Raw genomic sequence first — 20,914 nt, forward strand, 5'->3', positions numbered from 1 at the left:
CTTCCACCCCCATCATGGCCACTCCCACAACCACTTCCGCCCCTCACAATTCCTCATGCATCACACATGACATCACTTCTGCCCCTCACATCATCGCTGATGTGACACGCTCAGTGACTTCCGCCACCCCTACTGCCGTGTCTGCCACCACTTCCGCCCCCACCGCCACTCACCTGCATTCTGCTGACACGCCCCCCCACATATCCCACTGTCATCATTCCCGGCCCCCAGAACCCTGAGGGGAGCACCACCCTTGCTCATGACTCCACCCCCATTCCTCCCACCATCACACCCACTCCAGTTACTGGCTCCGCCCCCACTCCCAGCTCCACACCCACACCAGATCCCAGCTCCCAGTCCTGCCAGGTTTTCACCATCCCTCCAGAATTTGCCCTCACTGAGGACGAACGATCATCTTCATCCCCCTCCGTCCACGCATCAATGAATTTAATACACGCCGTGACGTCGATCGCTTCTTCCGCTGCCTCCGAGCTTACTTTCACAATCAGGACTCCCGCCCACCTTCCGAGGATCCCTTCGCCCACCTCCAACACACTGCATCCACCTGGACACCCCGCGCTGGCCTATTACCTGCCCTCGACCTCTTCATTTCCAACTGCCGCCGGGACATTAACCGCCTCAACCTGTCTATCCAACTCCCCCATTCCAATCTCTCACCCTCAACGCGCAGCCCTCCAATCCCTCTGCTCCAATCCCAACCTCACCATGAAGCCAGCAGATAAAGGGGGCGCAGTGGTAGTCTGGGGCACTGACCTCTACACCGCTGAAGTCAAATGCCAACTCGAGGACACCTCTTCCTACCGCCCCCTCGACCATGACCCCATCCCCCATCACCAAACTATCATCTCCCAGACCATATAGAACCTCATCACCTCAGGAAATCTCCCACCCACAGCTTCCAACCTCATAGTCCGGGAACCCCGTGCTGCCCGGTTCTACCTCCTTCCCAAGATCCACAAGCCTGACCACCCTGGCTGACCCATTGTCTCAGCATGCTCCTGCCCCACTGAACTCATCTCTACCTACCTCGACACTGTCCTATCCCCCCAGTCCAGGAACTCCCCACATACGTTCGAGACACCACCCACGCCCTCCACCTCCTCCAAGACTTCAGTTTCCCCGGCTCCCAAAGCCTCATCTTCACCATGGATATCCAATCCCTCTACACCTCCATCCGCCATGACCAGGGCCTCCAAGCTCTCTGTTTTTTCCTCTCCCGACAAGCCCAACAGTACCCTTCCACCGACACGCTCATTCGTTTGGCCGAACTGGTCCTCACCCTTAACAATTTCTCCTTCTAATCCTCCCACTTCCTCCAGACCAAAGGGGTAGCCAAGGGCACATGTATGGGCCCCAGCTATGCCTGTCTCTTTGTTGGCTACGTAGAACAGTCGATCTTCCATAATTACACCAGCACCACTCCCCACCTCTTCCTCTGCTACATTGATGCCTGCATTTGTGCCACCTCGTGCTCCCGCGAGGAGGTTGAGCAATTCATCAACTTCACCAACACATTCCACCCTGACCTTAAATTTACCTGGACCATCTCTGACACCTCCCTCCCCTTCCTGGACCTCTCCATCTCCATTAATGACGACCGACTTGACACTGACATTTTTTACAAACCCACCGACTCCCACAGCTACCTGAATTACACCTCTTCCCACCTTACCTCTTGCAAAAATGCCATCCTGTATTCCCAATTCCTCCGCCGTATCTGCTCCCAGGAGGACCAGTTCCACCACAGAACACACCAGATGGCCTCCTTCTTTAGAGACCGCAATTTTCCTTCCCACGTGGTTAAAGATGCCCTCCAACGCATCTCGTCCACATCCTGCACCTCTGCTCTCAGACTCCACCCCTCCAACCGTAACAAGGACAGAACGCCCCTGGTGCTCAGCTTCCACTCTACCAACCTTCGCATAAACCAAATCATCTGCCGACATTTCCGCCACCTCCAAAAAGACCCCACCACCAGGGATATATTTCCCTCCCCACCCCTTCCGCAAAGACCATTCTCTCCGTGACTACCTAGTCAGGTCCATGTCCCCCTACAACCCACCCTCCCATCCTGGCACCTTCCCCTGCCACCTCAGGAACTGCAAAACCTGTGCCCACACCTCCTCACTCACCTCCATCTAAGGTCCTAAAGGAGCCTTCCACATCCAAAGTTTTACCTGCACGTCCACTAATATCATTTATTGTATCCGTTGCTCCTGATGCAGTCTCCTCTACATTGGGGAGACTGGACGCCTCCTAGCAGAGCGCTTTAGGGAACATCTCCGGGACACCCGCACCATTCAACCCCAACGCCCTGTGGCCCAACACTTCAACTCCCCCTCCCACTCTGCCGAGGACATGGAGGTCCTGGGCCTCCTTCTCCGCCGCTCCCTCACCACCAGATGCCTGGAGGAAGAACGCCTCATCTTCCGCCTCGGAACACTTCAACCCCAGGGCATCAACGTGGACTTCACCAGTTTCCTCATTTCCCCTTCCCCCACCTCACCATAGTTCCAAACTTCCAGCTCAGCACTGTCCCCATGACTTGTCCTACTTGCCTATCTTCTTTTCCACCTATCCACTCCACCCTCTTCTCTGACCTATCACCTTCATCCCCTCCCCCACTCACCTATTGTACTCTATGCTACTTTCTCCCCACCCCAACCTCCTCTAGCTTATCTCTCCATGCTTCAGGCTCTCTGCCTTTATTCCTGATGAAGGGCTTTTGCCCAAAACATCAATTTTACTGCTCCTCGGATGTTGCCTGAACTGCTGTGCTCTTCCAGCACCACTAATCCAGAATCTGGTTTCCAGCATCTGCAGTCATTGTTTTTACCTCATAAAATAACCTGCCATTCCAGGTATTAATCCAGTAAACCTTCTCTGTATTGTTTCAATGCATTTATATTGTTCACTAAATAAGGAGAACAATATACTCCAGATGTGGTCTCACCAAGGCCCAGTATAACTGAACTATAACTTCCCTACCTTTGGACTCAATTCGCCTTTGAATACACAATAACATTCAATTAGCTTTCCGAATTGCTTGTTGCCTTCATTCTAAACTTGTTTGATTCATGTACTATACACTCAGATGCCTCTGCAAAAGCTTCCTGCCAAAATGGAAAACTTCATACTTTCCTATATTATACTCTATTCTGCAAGTTTTTTGCCTACTCACATCTATTGTTATGCCTTTAGAGAGTTATGTCCTCTTCACAACTTATTATCTTTCCTATCATTGTGTAGTAGTAAGTTTAACAACCATATCTCTGTCCCTTCATCTAAGTCATTTTTATTAATTGTAAATAGTTCAAGTTCTAACACTATTCCTGTGACTCACCACTTGTTACATCTTGCCAACCAGAATATTATTCATGTCTTACTCCTCTCTGCTCTGAAGGGGAGGCAATGCATGTGTTTTATTTGGACTTTCAGAATGCTTTCGACAGAAGTGTCAGAGAACAGATTAATATGTACCATTAAAACGCTGGGATTAGGGACAGTACACTTCAGATGGATAGAAAACTGGATTGCAAGACAGGGAAACAAGTGGGAATAAGTGGCTTTTTTTTCCAAGTGACAAGCGGTGACTATTGATTCACAGGAATCAATACTAGGACCCTAAAGATTCATCATGTATGTTAACGATTTAGATCAGGGAACTAAATTTACTATCTCCAAATTTGCACATGACACAATGTTGGATGTGAAGGATGCAGACATGCTTTGTTATGATTTGGACTAAAAATGTAGGTGGGCAAATGCATGGCAGATGTAGTATAACATTATACATGTGAGGTTATCCACTTTGGGAGCAAAAATAGGAAGGCATATTATCTGAACAGCTATAAATTGAGGCGGGAAATTTGTAACAAGGCCTGGGTGTCCTGATACACTAGTGATGAGAATAAATGGTATATTGGCCTTTATAGTGAAAAGATTTGAGTACAGCAGCAGGGATGTCTTGCTGCAATTATACAGAGACCTAGTGAGACTACAACTACAATATTGCTTGCAGTTTTAGTCACATTATCTGAGGAAGGCTGTTCTCATTAGAGGGATTGCAACAAAGGTTTATCAGACTGATGTATGAGGACAGGCTGTATCAGTAAGGGTTATATTATTTGGAGTTCAGAAGAATGGGTTTCGGGGGGATTTCACACAAACCTACAACAGGATGAGACAGGGTAGATGCAGGAAGGATGTTGTCAATGACTGTTTGCCGTCAGAAAGGATTGTTATGATCCCTGTCGATGGTACTACTGGCAAGTCAGATTCAAGAATGAAACCTGGCTTGTTAGATTTTGTTTACTTTAACTTGGTAGTCATTCATATGAGACTGTGGAGTTACTTTAACAACAGAACAGAACATATCACACAAAAGAACTAAAAAAAACAAATTATCGAGTTAAGAACACAGTTGGAAAGATCGTAAAATATGGCAAATCAAAGACTCATCCCGTTTTCCAACATTACCAGTTACACAGCCTCAAATTTGGCGATGTTACTCCTTTATATCAGATCTTTAAGTTCAAAATAATTGATTTTCTCCAGTTCATTCCTGTGAATTGTCTTAAAATAATAGTCTCTAAACGAAGAGATTAGCCTTCCTCAGTTTTTAATATCCTTCAAAATTCCAATCAAAAACTCTTCATTTGGAAGTTTCACAAAACTACTTTATTTAAAAAAAAGAGTTAACTGTGCTTTCCCTGAGGCAAAAGCAGAAATTGCTAGAAAAACATAGCAGTTCTGGCAGCATCTATGGAGAGAATGCAGAGGTAATGTTTAGGGTCTCGTGACCCCACTTCTGAAGAAGGGACACTGGACTTGAATCATCAACTCTGCTTTCTCTTTACAGATGCTTCCAGACCTGAGTTTTTCCAGCAATGTTTGTTTTCTTTCTGATTTCCAATATCCAGAGTTTTTTGGGGGTTTTTTGATTTATGCTTTCCCCGAACTGCCCTAAGATGCCTTCTAAGATAGAAATCATTTTTTTCTTCTAACCTCACTCAGGTCTCTTCCAAACTGTTCCAAAAAACTTTCTCTTTCTGAACTTTTTAAGCTAAAATCAACTTCTGATTATTTTGAACCAAAAACACGTCAATGGCCTTCAATGTTTAACCCAGCAGTCACAAACCATGACAGCACAATCAATTTCAGGGGTCCTTATTATCTGACACATTCTGGATAAGGTCTGCAAAGACTGTTTGACCTAGTTATTTTTAAACCCTTCAAACGTATCCCATAATCCCACTATTTTGAAATCTCAAATCTAAACATGATTTCTTCTGCCAATTTTTATAACATTTTGTGGTTAGCTGAATCAGTAATATGTTAATAATGTGCAATGCTTCTAAAATGTAACTAAGCTACCTCAGTTGTAGTTAATTGTATCTATTATTGCCAAACTATCAACATGAGAACAACTTAATCCATACCTGTTTTGAAAAACATTGGCTATCGCCTTGAAACATCCAGCTGCTACTCGTCTTGAACCTGTATAGCATCGATCCACAGCCCAATACATTAGATTACTTTGTTCTGGATTCAACTCTAATAAAAGCATTACAGCTTCACAGCCTAACTGATGAACCTGAATGAAATGTGCAAAATACAAAGTTAATCTTAAAACAACAAGAACAAATTATTTCAAATTAATTGCTGCAGTTAACAGTATGATTTTAACGTGAGAACTGATTTAAATCAATTTTACCAAGAAACAAAATTAGTATAATATTAGAAGGTCTTCAAAACAGGAGATGGCTAGCTCAGTTGGCGACTTAGTTGGTTTGTGATGCAGAATAGTGCAAGTTTCATTCCTGCACTGGTTAAAATCAGCACGAAGATTCTGTCTTCTCAATCTTGCCACTTATCTGAGACATGACGACCCTCAGGTTAAACTTATCATTCAACGTCTCTTTTTAATCAGAGATTATAATAACAGCTCTATGGTTTTCTTGGACTATGACGAATTTACTTACATCAGAATAATGTTGCAAAGGCTGCTATTTTAGGTGTTAAACTTTCAAAACACAAAGCCTTCATTCAAGTATATTTTTTAAAACTACTGCTCAAATTACTTTTATACCTGCGACCTTTTGTGTACAATTATGATTTATTATTTCAGATATTTCTTACCTTTTTTTCTTGGGAATCCAGGATGTTATCCAACCACTTGTACAGATAACCATCTGATGACAAACCTACATTATCAGACACAGGCCCACAACATAACACAGCTGACATAGCCTATGATGAAGAGAAACAAGATTGATACATAAGCCTTAAGAAAATAATTATGACAATTATCATAGGCCAAATCAACAGATTTAATAAGAACAATGTTACATTTAGAACAATGTTTGGCACTGGATTATTATCAGTAAAACCTATGGCTCATTCTTTTATTAAACATATAAAGGTATGAGTAAAGTCAACTGGCATCACTTATTTGTGCCTATCCATAATGCTTATCGCAAAATTCCAATTATTTTCAAATATGCACTTTTTCAAAGTGACTTCATCAGGATAGGTCCACTCTCAAATTAAACAGTCTCTATATCAACAATCTTACATAATTAACTCATTATGTGGAAGGCAGGGCCATAGACATCTATGTTGATTTCTGCAAAGCTTTTGACAAGGTTCTGCATGGTAGACTGATTAATAAGGTTAGATCATATGAGATCCAGGAGAGCTAGCCAATTGGATACAAACTGGGCTGAAAGGTCGGAGACATAAGTGGTGACAGAGGGTTGCTTTAATGACTGGAGGCCTGTGACCAGCGGTCTGCCAGAAGAATTGGTGCTGGGTCCACTTATTTATATAAATTGTTTGGATGAGGCTATAGGAGGCATGGTTAGCAAGTTTATAGATGTCTCATAGATGGATGGTGTTGAGATAATCATCCTCACTGTCTAAGAGTACAATGGGACCTTGATCAGATGGGCCGATGGGCCAAGGAGTGGCAGGTGGAGTTTAATTTAGACAAGTGTGAGGTGTTGTACTTTGGTACGGCAAATCAGCACAGGATGCATACACTTAATGGTAAACCCTGGACAGTGCTGCCAAACAGAAAGACCCAGGGGTGCAGGTTCACAGTCCTTGTAAGTGGAGTCGCAGGTGGACAGGGTGGTGAAGGCAGTGTCTGGCATGCTTGCCTTCATTTATCGAATATGGAGTACAGAACATCATGCTGCAGCAGTAAGGATATTGCTGAGGCCACTTTTAGAATACTATGTACAATTCTGGTTGCCCTTCTACAGGAAAGCTGTTAAACTTAAGAGGCTGCAGAAAAGATTTACAAGCATGTTGCCAGGATTGGAGGGTTTGAGCTATAGTGAGAGGATGAATAGTTTGTAGTTTTTTTCCCCTGGAGTGTCAGAGGCTGAGGGGTGACCTGATAGTGGTTTATAAAATCATGAACAGCATGGATAGATGAATAGCCACGGTCATTTTCCTATGGTGGGGCATTCCAAAACTAGAGGGCATAGGTTCAAGCTGAGAGGGGAAAGATTTAAAAAGGATCTGAGGGGCAACTTTGTCACACAGAGGGTGGTGCATGTACGGAATGAGCTGCCAGAGTAATTGTTCCTGGTGGATGCAGGAACAATTACAACATTTAAAAGACATCTGGATGGGTATATGAATGGAAAGGGTTCTGAGGGATTTGGGCCAAATGCTAGCAAATGGGACTAGGTCAGATTGGGATGGCTGATTAGTGCATATAAGTTGGACCGAAGGGTCTATTTTCGTGCTGTATGCCTCTATGTCTCTGTTAAAGGGTAGAAGCAGCATAAAAATCCAACAGTAGACTGACATTGTGGAGAGAGTTCCTATCAATATAGCTTCATGTAACATTGGGATTAATGACCTTCCCGGTAACTGATTGACATCTCACAGATTATAGACAGTTCAGTGCCATCATCATATTCAATTTATACTCAACTGGGCATCAATTACTGAGATAAACAGCAGTCCTCTAATTATTATGTAATTTATATCTATTGTCATTTGTTGTATGAAATATATTACTAAATGCTTAAAAAATGTGATGAAATTTCAGCCAAAACAAAGATGATTTGCCAGATTGTAAACTACACTTTCAGTTAGAATAAATACTTATCTTGCATGCAAACAGACAAACAAAACTCATGTACCACTGCAATGCTGGACATCATCTAGATCACCACCACCTTTCCAAACATGAAGCTCAACTCTTCAATGATGACTATAAATACATATCAACTTAAGCATCAACTTGCACCAAAACTGTAAAAATTTACAATACCTGTTAAAATCAGCACTGATATACAAATTATATGATTGTACATAATTATCACTAAACTTCTTTGACTATTACACAAGGTAACAATTTCTGGAACACCATGCAAGTCTATGAAAAATATGAAACAGGTGGCTGGAGGAACTGGGACTTGCTGTGTACCAAGAGCAACATGTTCAAGATGGACAGGGATTGCACCTTAACTGCATTGATTGGAGTTAGATTGATTTATTGCTGTCACATGTACTGAGACAGTGAAAAAGTGTTTTGTTTGCTATACAGGCAGATCATAACGTACAAAGTGCATCAGTAGCAGCACACAGAGCAGAATACAGTGTGACAGCTGCAGAGAAGGTGCAGAGAGAGAGCGCAGTATTAACATTTGAGAGGTTTAATCAAAAGTCTGATAACAGCAGGGAAGCAGCTATTCTTGAATCTGTTTGTACGTATTCAAACTTTTATATCTTCTATCCGATGGAAGAGGGTGGAACAGTATATGACCGGAGTGAGAAGTGTCTATGATTATACTGATTACTTTCCTGAGGCAACAGGCAGCATAGATGAAGTCAAAGCGGCACAGTGGCTCAGTGGTTAGCACTGCTGCCTCGCAGCGCCAGGGATCCTGGTTCAAATCCAGCCTCAGGTGACTCTGTGTGGAGTTTGCACATTCTCCCTGTGTCTGCATAGGTTTCCTCCGGGTGCTCCGGTTTCCTCCCACAGTCACAAAGATGTGTGGGCCAGGTGAACTGGCCATGCTAAATTGCCCAAAGTGATAGGTGCATTAGTAGGGAGTAGGTGAAAGGGTCTGGGTGGGTTACTCTTCGGAGGGTCGGTGTGGACTTGTTGGGCCGAAGGGCCTGTTTCCGCACCGTAGGGAATCTAATCAATGGATGGAAGCTGATTTGGGAGATAGACTGGGCTGTGTTGTTAGTCACTATTGTTAGTGACCATGACCATGACCCTTGACCATGACCCCACCCCCCACCACCAAACCATCATCTCCCAGACCATCCATAACCTCATCACCTCAGGGGACCTCCCATCCACCGCCTCCAACCTCATAGTCCCACAACCCCGCACCGCCCGTTTCTACCTCCTGCCCAAAATCCACAAACCTGACTGCCCCGGACGACCCATCGTCTCAGCCTGCTCCTGCCCAACCGAACTCATCTTGGCATACCTCGACATGGTCCTGTCCCCATTAGTCCAAGAACTCCCCACCTACGTTCGTGACACCACCCACGCCCTCCACCTCCTCCAGGATTTCCGCTTCCCCGGTCCCCAACGCCTCATCTTCACCATGGACATCCAGTCCCTGTACACCTCCATCCCCCATCACGAAGGACTCAAAGCACTCCGCTTCTTCCTTTCCCGCCGTACCACCCAGTACCCTTCCACCGACACCCTCCTTCGACTGACCGAACTGGTCCTCACCCTGAACAACTTTTCTTTCCAATCCTCCCACTTTCTCCAAACAAAAGGAGTAGCCATGGGCACCCGCATGGGCCCCAGCTATGCCTGCCTCTTCGTAGGGTATGTGGAACAATCCATCTTCCGCAACTACACTGGCCCCACCCCCCATCTTTTCCTTCGCTACATTGATGACTGTATCGGCGCTACCTCGTGCTCCCACGAGGAGGTTGAACAGTTCATCCACTACACTAACACCTTCCACCCCAACCTCAAATTCACCTGGACAGTCTCGGACTCCTCCCTCCCCTTCCTAGACCTTTCTGTTTCTATCTCAGGCGACCGAATCAACACGGACATCTACTACAAACCAACCGACTCCCACAGCTACCTGGACTACACCTCCTCCCATCCTGCCCCCTGTAAAAACGCCATCCCATTCTCCCAATTCCTTCGTCTCCGCCGCATCTGCTCCCAGGAGGACCAGTTCAAAATACGTACAACACAGATGGCCTCCTTCTTCAAGGACCGCAATTTCCCCCCCGACGTGGTCGACGGTGCCCTCCACCGCATCTACTCCACTTCCCGCTCCTCCGCCCTTGAGCCCCGCCCCTCCAACCGCCACCAGGACAGAACCCCACTGGTCCTCACCTACCACCCCACCAATCTCCATGTACAGCGCATCATCCGCCGTCACTTCCGCCACCTCCAAACAGACCCCAGCACCAAGGATATATTTCCCTCCCCTCCCCTATCAGCTTTCCGTAGAGACCACTCCCTCCGCGACTCCCTTGTCAGATCCACACCCCCCACCGACCCAACCTCCACTCCCGGCACCTTCCCTTGCAACCGCAGGAGGTGCAACACTTGCGCCCACACCTCCCCCCTCACTTCTCTCCAAGGCCCCAAAGGAAACTTCCATATCCGCCACAGATTCACCTGCACCTCCACCCACATCATCTACTGCATCCGCTGCAGCCGGTGTGGCCTCCTCTATATTGGGGAGACAGGCCGCCTACTTGCGGAACGATTCAGAGAGCACCTCTGGGCCACCCGGACGAACCAACCCAACCAACCTGTAGCACAGCATTTCAACTCCCCCTCCCACTCCACCGAGGATATGCAGGTCATTGGACTCATCCACCGCCAAACCACAACAACCCGACGGTCGGAGGAGGAGCGTCTTATCTTCCGACTGGGAACCCTCCAACCGCAGGGGATGAACTTGGACTTCACCAGTTTCTTCATCCCCCCTCACCCCACCTTGTCTCAGCCGGATCCCTCCAGCCCGGCACCGCCTTCCTGACCTGCAGTCTTCTTCTTGACCTCTCCGCCTCCATCCTACTCGGACCTATCACCCTCACCTTGACCTCTTTCCACCTATCACATTTCCAACGCCCCTCCTCCAAGTCCCTCCTCCCTACCTTTTATCTTCTCCTGCTGAACACTCTCTGCTCATTCCTGAAGAAGGGCCTGTGCCCGAAACGTAGAATCTCCTGTTCCCTGGATGCTGCCTGACCTGCTGTGCTGTTCCAGCAATAAAGTTTCAACCACTATTGTTAGTCACTGATTTCAAGAAGCCGAATGGAGAGCACGCCTGTCTGGCATCAATGGTGCTGAGGTGGAAATGGTTGAGAGCGTCAAGTACCTGGGAGTGATGATTACCATCAATCTGTCCTGGACCACCCACACTGACAGAATGGTCAGGAAAGCACAAAAATGTCTCTACTTCCTCAAGAGGCGAAAGGAAACTCAGCACATCCGCAAAGACTCCTACCAATTTTTATAGATGCACCATAGAAAGCATCCTATCTAGATGCATCACAGTGTGGTATGGCAACTACTTTTCCCTTTGGAGGTTAAATAGTGCTGTGGTAGAGGGTTTAAACAATGTGACAGAGGAATGGGAATCAGAATAAAACATCAGAGATAACAGAAACAATGCAGACAACTGGGAGAGTCAAATAGGGAGAAACTGAAAAAGCTAGCATTCTTTTCCATAAAGCAAACAGGTTTAAGAAAAGATTTAAAAGTTCTCAAAAATCTTGAATGGTTTTGAGGTTTAAATAAAGAAACTGTTTCTGGTGGACCAAGTATCAAGAATCGGAGGATAGGCATTTTTGATTGGCATAAGAACTGGAGGAGGAGATCCACTTTTTTTTTTAAAAACGGAGAGTGTTCTTATGATCTGGAATGCACTACCTAAATTTCCATCTACAATGAAGGAAAAAAACTACCATGGAACCGGAGTGTTGTTGACAAAGCTAGTATTTGCTACCCAACCCTAATTGCCCTTTAACTGAATGACTGGCGAGGGCAATTCAGAGGACAATTACAAGTCACTCACATTGCTGTGTATTTGGAGTTAAGTAATAACATATTGCCTTCTCAAAAGGCATTAGTGAACCAGATGGGTCTTTATCACAATCAACAACTGCGTCACTGTCACCATGAGACTAGTTTTATTATTTGAATTCTAGATTTATTAATTGAATTCAAATATATCAGGCTGCCATAACGGACTTTGATTCATGTGCCCAAATAATTATGGCATTTGAGATGTGTTTCCAGACACATCTTTTAAATGAAAGGAGGGTTTCTGACTTTGCTCCTTTTCAGGCAGTCACTTCCAAACCAATACTATCATCTCAGCGAGAAATGCCTTTTGCATCTCGACCTAAAATCTTTCTACCAATTCCTTTAAATCTATATCCTCGAAACACTAACTTCTCCATTAAATAGGCTCTTTCCATACATTCTATCCAGGTCATTCTATCCTCTCACTTTTGTAAATCTCAATCCGTAGTCTCCTCTGTTTCAAGGGGAAGAATCCCAGACAATCCATTCTTTTTCACTCTTGCATTTTTTCACTCCTGCTATCTCACTTGTACAACCACATGCTGTGACCAGATGTACACACAGCATTCAAGTTGTGGCCTAATTGATGATTTATACAATTCCAGCATAACCTCCATGGTCTTATATCCTATACTTCAGCTCATAAAGATCAGGATTCCACAAGCTTCTTAACCACCTTAATGATCCATCCTGCTACCTTCAGGGATCTATGGACATGTAGCCCAAGGTACCTCACTTACTCTGTACCCCTCCATATTATCATTCTTATTGTGTATTCCTTTGCCTTGTTTGACCTTCCTAAATGCATTACGTCACACTACTCGGTGTTAAATTCCATTTGGCACTTGTTGCCTACCTAACCAATCCATTGATAGCTTTCTGCACTGTGTAGCTATCTTCTTCATTATTAGCTATGCAGGAAACGTTTTCAGGGAAAGTTCTTGATTGTGCACCCCATAATTTACATCCAAAATGTTAACGTCTGCCACAAAAAGAAAGGGGGACCTGCAGAGCCCCACTGGAAACAACCTTCTAATAAAAAAAAGTCCATCAACAATTACTTTTTGATTGATATCATTGTACTGTAAATAATGTGCACATACAGTTTCATGCAATGGCAGTCAATGATGCTCATACAATAGAACCAAATAATTGCTTTTCTTCCACTGGTACAAAATTAATTTGACCTTGCATCCAGAAAACATTAATCAATAATATTTGCCACATGACAGGACACAACATAACACTATCACATATAGAATTAGATTTCTTAAAACTCTTGGTATATTGTCACAATGAACGAGAAGGATCAGTGCTTATACCTTTAATGCAGAATACTGATGCCGGTTAATTTGCATGTTCCTGTCACTGTATCTATCCAGAGGAGTAAACATTATGCTAAATGGGCCAGCCCAGTGACTGAACAACATAAATAGACTGTGGCGTAAACTCTGCTGTGGAAAGATAGCCCTCCGTTGGTGAACTGTAAGGAAAGGCAAAAAAGACAAAATGAGTCTCAAAATGTTTTTAGATAGATTAAGTCCTGTAGATTTTATCTACAGAAGAATTTCAACACAAGTCATTGCACAAGTGTTAGACAATGATATGAGTACTGCTCATTTTATTTGTGGGGTCAGATGGTGGGTCTAGTTAACTCTCAAGTGCCTTGGATGAAGAGTGATCTAGAATATATTCATTTTAAAGTTGCACTACATCTCTCAGCAAAACATACATTGCAATTTTCTGAAGAAATGTTCTAAAGAAATCATAATGGATTCAAAACTTCAACTGTGTTTCTCTCCACAGACGCTGCCAGACCAGACAGCATTCTCTGGGTTTGTTACACACTCAACTCTGAGACTCACACAAACAACCCTTCCATAACAAATTTGAGGACATTCAGCAATAAACTTTCTGCCTTTATGATTTCAAATCTATAGAATCTTCAGACAATGTTAAGGTAAACCAGTGACAGTTTCATCACAAGCCAATTCTGTAATATATACCTTAAAATAAAGTACAGAGAGCGCAAAATAGTGCAAGATAAGAATTGGACAATTTACTAGTCAAGACTCTGAAATGCAGTTTCTTTAAATGGGGGAATAAAGACAATACATTAAATTACCTGGATATACTATCAATTGTGGCCTTTGTTGGTGGGATCTAACCAGAAATTAATATTAAACATCAAAATATGCTCAATTTTTGCTCAATTTCCATGGTTTTCTTTTTAACTGTTTTCTATGCTATTGACTATGATCTATTTTGCAGTTGAAATTTTGCATATCACATGTTCCAGTTCATTTAGATTTTGAAAAATTCCTTCTAATCAACTACACCCAACAGTTCTCATACAACGTAAAAATTAGAAAATGAGAAAGTATGCTAAAGGTAAATTACTGCCGGAGAACTTAGCTCAATTAATCAGAGATCACAAACACACAGATCGGACGGAGAACTGACAAAGATTTATTTGACAGCAATATCGTGGAAGAGACTTGATCCCACTGAAAGAGTCACTGACAGGCCGTTCAGAAGGAGACACAGCTTCTTCCCCAGACAGAGAATTTAGTGGAGTTTCATACCATTGCAACAATGAAGTGTGAGTTATGAGACAATGGTGTGAGTTGTACAACAAAGAGAAATAAAGTTCATTCATTGAAAAGATTTAAGGGTCCGCAATGAGTTTCTTAATTGACTCAGGAGATTCCGATCCTTGGCTGCAGGTGGTGTTAGTGGGTTTCATCCTGGTGTTAATGGGTTTGTATTGTTGAGGGGGCAAGCGAAGTACCTTTAGTGCCTCCTTGTCTGGGTACCCTTTGTGAAGGCTGGACTCCTAGTGGGAGCAGCTGTGTCCTAAGGACATCAGAGGTGCGGGGCTGTTGTGAAGTGGGAGGCTTATTATCACTTAATCAGTAGAAGTATATTCTCTTGGTCTGGAGCAGCTGGTTTGGCCAATTTGAGGCATCGAAGGTAGGCTCAGTAGCTAAGTGCAGACATTTTGTGTTGTCTGTTTTGTGGCCATGTCATGGAGGGGCTGGGACCGTATTTTCTCCCACAATTACACTAAAGAAATTTAGTTAAACTCGTCCAGTGTAACTGTAGAGTTAAGGCCTGACATAATGTCGGACTAATAGGATTTATATTACTAGTACAATAGTAAAGTAGATTTAGATTACATTGATGTTATAGTTGTTAGATAAATGCACCCTAAAATTGAACTAGGTCATAATAAACTGTCCTCTTTTTCTTGTAAATATTCTAAATCAATAAACATTACTGGCCCCAATTAATTATAAGTTAGATTATGCACTTGTTAGACACATTTACATTTTCAATACATATTAGATTTTTTAAAAAAATCATCACAGTAACTAATTGCTTCTGGAATTATGCATACCTGGGACATTTTGAATGATATTTGCCACCAAGGCACTGAAATGGCATCGGATATCCTTTAACGTGTCAGAATCCTTGTCATTCTCAGCTTCAAGCAGCTGCCTTGTTAGATCAACATACTCCAACAAAGTGTTATTGAGGGAATGTGTTTCATTATCAAGGCCTCCACTTCCACTAGTATTTGAAAACAAACAATAGGTAAGAACACCAAAACACAAAAAGCCAAATCAACATCAAATAAAATCTATGCACTTGTTATAACAGGATATTTGCGATTAATTTATGACACAAAATTAGACTAAAATTTTAAGTAATGAACAGATAAATTGCACTTCAATTTCATTTGTTCTTTCTCAAATTAGAAACACCAATTAGAATGTTCAATAGCAGAATGGCATGTTGTCTCCAGGTCAGCATAAGATTAGCATTCCATCTCCAAAACCGTGCACACCCTTCATGCCACAATGTGAATTAAATTTACACTACCTCCTTATTTTCAGTACAAGTTTTCCCAAACTTCCTGAAAGCCCATCAGATGTCAGAACAGAAGTAGGTCTTTCAGCCAAACAAGTCCATACCCGAGATAACCCTACTATGGAACGATTTCATGGTTGATCAGAAAGTTCTCAACTCTACTTTCCTGCCTTTTCCCAAAAAATCTTCATTCCCCTACTGATAATAAATCTGTCTCAGCCTTGAACATATTTAATGACACAGCCTTAACAGCTTTCTGCAGTAAAGAATTCCACAGATTCACTATTCTGAGACAAAATTTCTCATCTGTCTTAAACAGATGACCTCTGAAATTATGCATTCTGGTCTTTAACTCTCCCACAAGAGAAATCAATCTTTCCACATCTATCCTGTCAAGACCCCAAGGGATTCTGTAGGTTTCCATAAGATCAACACTCATTCTTTTATACAATAATGAGCATGGGTACAACTGACTCAACCTCTGCTCGCAAGACAGTCTCTCCATACCCGAGATAACCCTAGTTCTTTCGACTGCCTCCAATGCCAGTACATATCTTAATTTTAGATAAATTGGGACAGAACATAGGAGGCAAAGCTACTGAGTTTGCAAAAGACAGTAAAATTGGTCGTATAGTGGACACTGAAAAAGGTTATCTAAGAATACAACGAGATACCAAACAGCTGGGCCAAGGAGTGGCAAATGGAGTTTAATTTAAATAGGTATGAGATGTTGCATTTTGGTAAGGCAAACTAGCACAGTATGTACAAGTTAAAGGTCAGGCCCTGGGGAGCATGTACAAAGAAAGAGCCTTAGAGGTTCAGGTACACAGTTCCTTGAAAGTTGCGTCACAGGTAGACAGGATGGCATTTGGTGTGGTTGACCTCATTGGTCAGAGCATTGAGTATAGGAGTTGGGATATCATGTTGCGGCTGTACAAGATACTGGTGAGGCCACTCCTGGAGTACTGCATACAATACTGGTCACCCTGTTATAGGAAGGATATCATTAAACTGGATAGAGTCCAAAAAAGATTTACAAGAAATGTTACCAAGACTGGGGAGTTTGAGATATAGGGAGAGACTGGATAGGCTGGGATTTTTTTCCTTGGATCATTGGAGGCAGAGGCGTGAACTTATAGAGGTTTATAAAAGTCATGCGAAGCATAGCTAAGATGAAATGGCAACACCTTTTCCCGAGGGAAGGGGAGTCCAACACTCGAAGGCACAACATAAGGTGAGTGTGGAAAAAAATTTAAAATGGACCTGAGGGGCAACTTTTTCCACACAAAAGGTGGTGCATACGTGGAATAAACTACCAGAAGATGTGGTAGAGACGAGAGTAATTACAACATTTAAAAGACATTTGGACAGGTACATGAATAGGAAAGGTTTAGACAGATATGGGACAAAAGCAGGCAAATGGGACGAGTTTAGTTTAGGAAACCTGTTGGACATGGATGAACTGGATTGAAGGGTCTGTTTCTATGCTGTTTGACTCTCTGACTCTTATGTAGACTTGAGGACTCTAAAAGGGGTCCAAAACGGTTAACAGTATTCCAGATATGGTCCGACTAACACCTTGTGTAGTTTTAGAAAAGCTTCTCTACTTTTACACTCCATTGAAATAAAGGCCAACATTCTACTTGCCTTCTATATCACCTACTGAGTGTGAATGCTAAACTTGTGTGATTAATAAACGAGTATTCCCAAATCTGTAGCATTTTGCAGTCTTCCTCCACTTAAATAATATTCAACTCCTGCCAAAGTGCCTAACTTTACAATTGCCCACATTATATTCAATCTGACAAGTTTTTATCCAGTTGCTTAACCTGTCTACATCCCTCTACAGATTGCTCATGTCATCCTTATCATTTACTGTCTCATCAACTTTTGGGTGGTCAGCAAACTTGGTGACATTACATTCACTTTCCTCATCCAAGTCATGAATATTTTTTGTAAATAATTGCGACCCCAGCACTGATCCATCTGATACTCGACTATTTACACCTGGCCATCCTAAAAGTACTTTCCTATCCCAACTCTCTGACTTCTATTGATTAGCCCCAAGCCTTTAACCATGCTAAAATAATACCTGCAACACCATGGACTTTTATTTTTATGTTCATAACTTTTCAGTTGCAATTCGTTGAGAGTTGAAACCTAATTTCATGTTTGTTATTTACCTGTGACTAATTACACCAGCATCTGCTAGTAGCTCAAAGATCCTCACGAGTTGTACCCGCAAAATATCTCGACGCCTGCGTCGTTTCATATTCTGCATTACAGATGCAAATATCACTTATTTTCTGCATTTTGAATTTCCACATTGCATCCAAATTGATAAAAATCAAACCATTTAAATAACAATTGCAAATACAAATTATAGTAATTGTGTAAATACAGCCATTAAATTTCCAAAGTTGCAGATAGTATAGCTGTCAAATTATAATATTAATGATATCATACAAAAGAACATTTTAAACCCTTTGCATATGAACAATACTTATCAGTTTTCAAAATATATCAATATCATATAATCTTGAAGAAATGGTGGCTCTAAATTTTCAAATTACTGGAGTTAGCAATTGACAAATCAAACAGTTGGCTGTACAGTAGTTTACTATTGTTTTTCACTAGCTTATTTCTGATTGCACAGCCACACTTCAGCTCTTATGGGCTGGGTTTGGTTACAAAATACCATACATGTTGATGAAACAATAAAACATTGCCATTCCCATACAGAAAAGCAAAGTCAAATATGTGGAATCATTGAAAAGTGACAAATAGTACATGCTCCGAAATCTCCAAATATAATGTGAGCGACCCATAATCTTTCGCTGAAATAATGAATGGAGTTGCAAAGTTCTTCCATGATGCCATATATTAAGACAGGTCTACAGTTTAGCATTTCCTTTGTGTACAAAAGGAACATCTTTTAAACTACAGCTGTCAATTGTATTGAGTAAATATAAATAAACAAGAATTATATAATAAAACAAAAGATTGTAAAGGAAGGGTATTTTCTGGCTGGAGGTCTGTGACTCGTGATGTTCTGCAGGGATCTGTACTGGGACTTCCGCTGTTTGTGATATACATAAACAGCTTGGATGAAAAAGTAAATGCGTGGGTTAGTAAACTTGCAGACAATACAAAGATCGGTAGAAGGTTCTCAAAGGATACAGCCAGATATAAATCAGTTGCAGATATGGGCAGAGAAATGGCAGACAGAGTTAATCCGGACAAGTGTGAGGTGCTGCACTTTGGGAGGTCAAATGTTAAGGAAAAATATAGAGTTAATGGCAGGACCATGAACAGCCTTGATGTACAGAGGGATCTTGGGGTTCAATCCACAGTTCCATGAAAGTGGCCACGCAAGTACATAGGGTACTAAAGAAGGCATTTGGCATTCTTGTCTTTACTGGTCCAGGAATTGAGTACAAAAGTCAGGATGTCATGTTGCAGCTTTATAAGACTTTAGTTAGGCCACACAATTTTAAAAATAGGTGAATAACATGACAATAATTGCATAATTATACATGTCAATAAAATATGTTTATAAAACAGCTTATTTTCATTGTAAACAATTAAAAGTTTATAACTTATTCATTAGTGAGTTTCAATTCTATAAACCAGTGTAAGTTCTGTTGTGAGTGAACAGAAACAGAGGGAGCGGAGCAAAGGAGAGAAGAGTGGAGCCAAAAGGTTAGGGAGAAAAGGATGGCACAATAAGGGAAAAAAGGAATCGAGGGCTACATAAAAGTGGGTTTTTAATGTTCATTAAGGAAAACTTGGAAAATAATTAATGCCTATCTCTAAGTAAGGCAGTGATACAGAACTGAGTTGTCTGAACACTTATTAGCATGGAAATAGCATCTTAAATTTAATATAAGGTGGCATACTACCCCTTCAGATGGGGTTAGAGGGCGCAAAATCACTGCAGGACAGCATTTAAGTACTGAATTGGCATTTCGGCCTGCGAGCTTTCCTGCCATTATAGACAGGATCTAATCACCCCAGAAGTCACCAGTCCAACATTTAGTACACAGGACATTAAATCCCAGCTTTTGGGCACAGCAAAAGTACGTGACATTACTGAGTTGGAAATGCGTGGCATTAGTTACAATACAGTTCTGCTTGCAACCTTCTTCTGGGGTCAACCATGATATGACTTGAAGATTACAGACAATAAGGTTCAGACTCAAAGCTGCCAAGGAGTGAAACAGGGTCAGTGGCTAGAGAATGTGGCTTGCAATGGGGATCAAACTTTACAGATTTCCTGGTATTGAGAGAAATATTAAGATTATCCAATATTGGTTGTTGGACATGCAGTTAGACCATTTAAGAACAGTGCAAGGTGGAGAGAGGTTCAGGCGAGGCAGGGGTAGCAGTCAAAGAGAATTTGGTGTTGTCAGTGAACTTACAGAAATCAGCATTCAGGTTTTACTTAATATAACAAAAGGGAACCATATAGACAGGAAATAAGAGTGGATCAGGGATAGCTCCTTAAGGTCTACCCCAGGTAACCAGGTAGGAAAGGAAGAAAGCTTCTCTGGCTACAAGTGCAGTCCCATCCATAGAAAGACAGTATGAATGACCACTTCAAACAAAGCAGACAAGTGAAGAGTCACAGGAAGGGTTTTCATTTGAAACTTTGAGAAGAGCTATTTTGGTATTTGGTCAAGGATGAAATCCTGAATGGAAGAACACAGAGCACTCCAGTGAAAATGGACACAAATTTAGGTGGCAACCACATGTTGAAGAAGTTTTGAGAAGAAAGGATGGTTGGTAATAACATGGTAATTTACAAGGATAAAGGGGTCAGTGTTGTGATGAATTCAAGAAGAGGGCAACAGTATCAGAGTTGAATACAAACATTAATAGGATGAGCGATGAAAACGCTACTTTGCTGCAAACAGGCTGAGGGGTCAAGAGATGGGTCTTGCAGGTAAGATGAGCTTGAAAAAG

General features: G+C 42.4%; 1 protein-coding gene across 10 annotated transcripts in view; it reads right to left on the bottom strand.

Annotated features, from left to right (window-relative positions):
* fryl (furry homolog, like) overlaps window positions 1–20,914 on the bottom strand; it is a 477,034-nt gene that overhangs the window by 160,635 nt on the left and 295,485 nt on the right. For all 10 annotated transcript variants that reach the window (XM_087987974.1, XM_087987980.1, XM_087987968.1 and 7 more), the window contains 5 exons: window positions 18,133–18,224; window positions 15,477–15,649; window positions 13,399–13,559; window positions 6,163–6,273; window positions 5,463–5,617 (listed from right to left, as the gene is read on the bottom strand). In XM_087987974.1, coding sequence (XP_087844100.1) covers window positions 5,463–5,617; window positions 6,163–6,273; window positions 13,399–13,559; window positions 15,477–15,649; window positions 18,133–18,224 — 692 coding nt within the window. The remainder of the gene's footprint in view (window positions 1–5,462; window positions 5,618–6,162; window positions 6,274–13,398; window positions 13,560–15,476; window positions 15,650–18,132; window positions 18,225–20,914) is intronic.

Source organism: Chiloscyllium plagiosum, unplaced genomic scaffold (genome assembly GCF_037043375.1).
Source record: "Chiloscyllium plagiosum isolate Xiang-an unplaced genomic scaffold, Cpla_swu_hap1 HiC_scaffold_1, whole genome shotgun sequence".
In the NCBI taxonomy this organism is placed as follows: Eukaryota; Metazoa; Chordata; class Chondrichthyes; order Orectolobiformes; family Hemiscylliidae; genus Chiloscyllium; species Chiloscyllium plagiosum.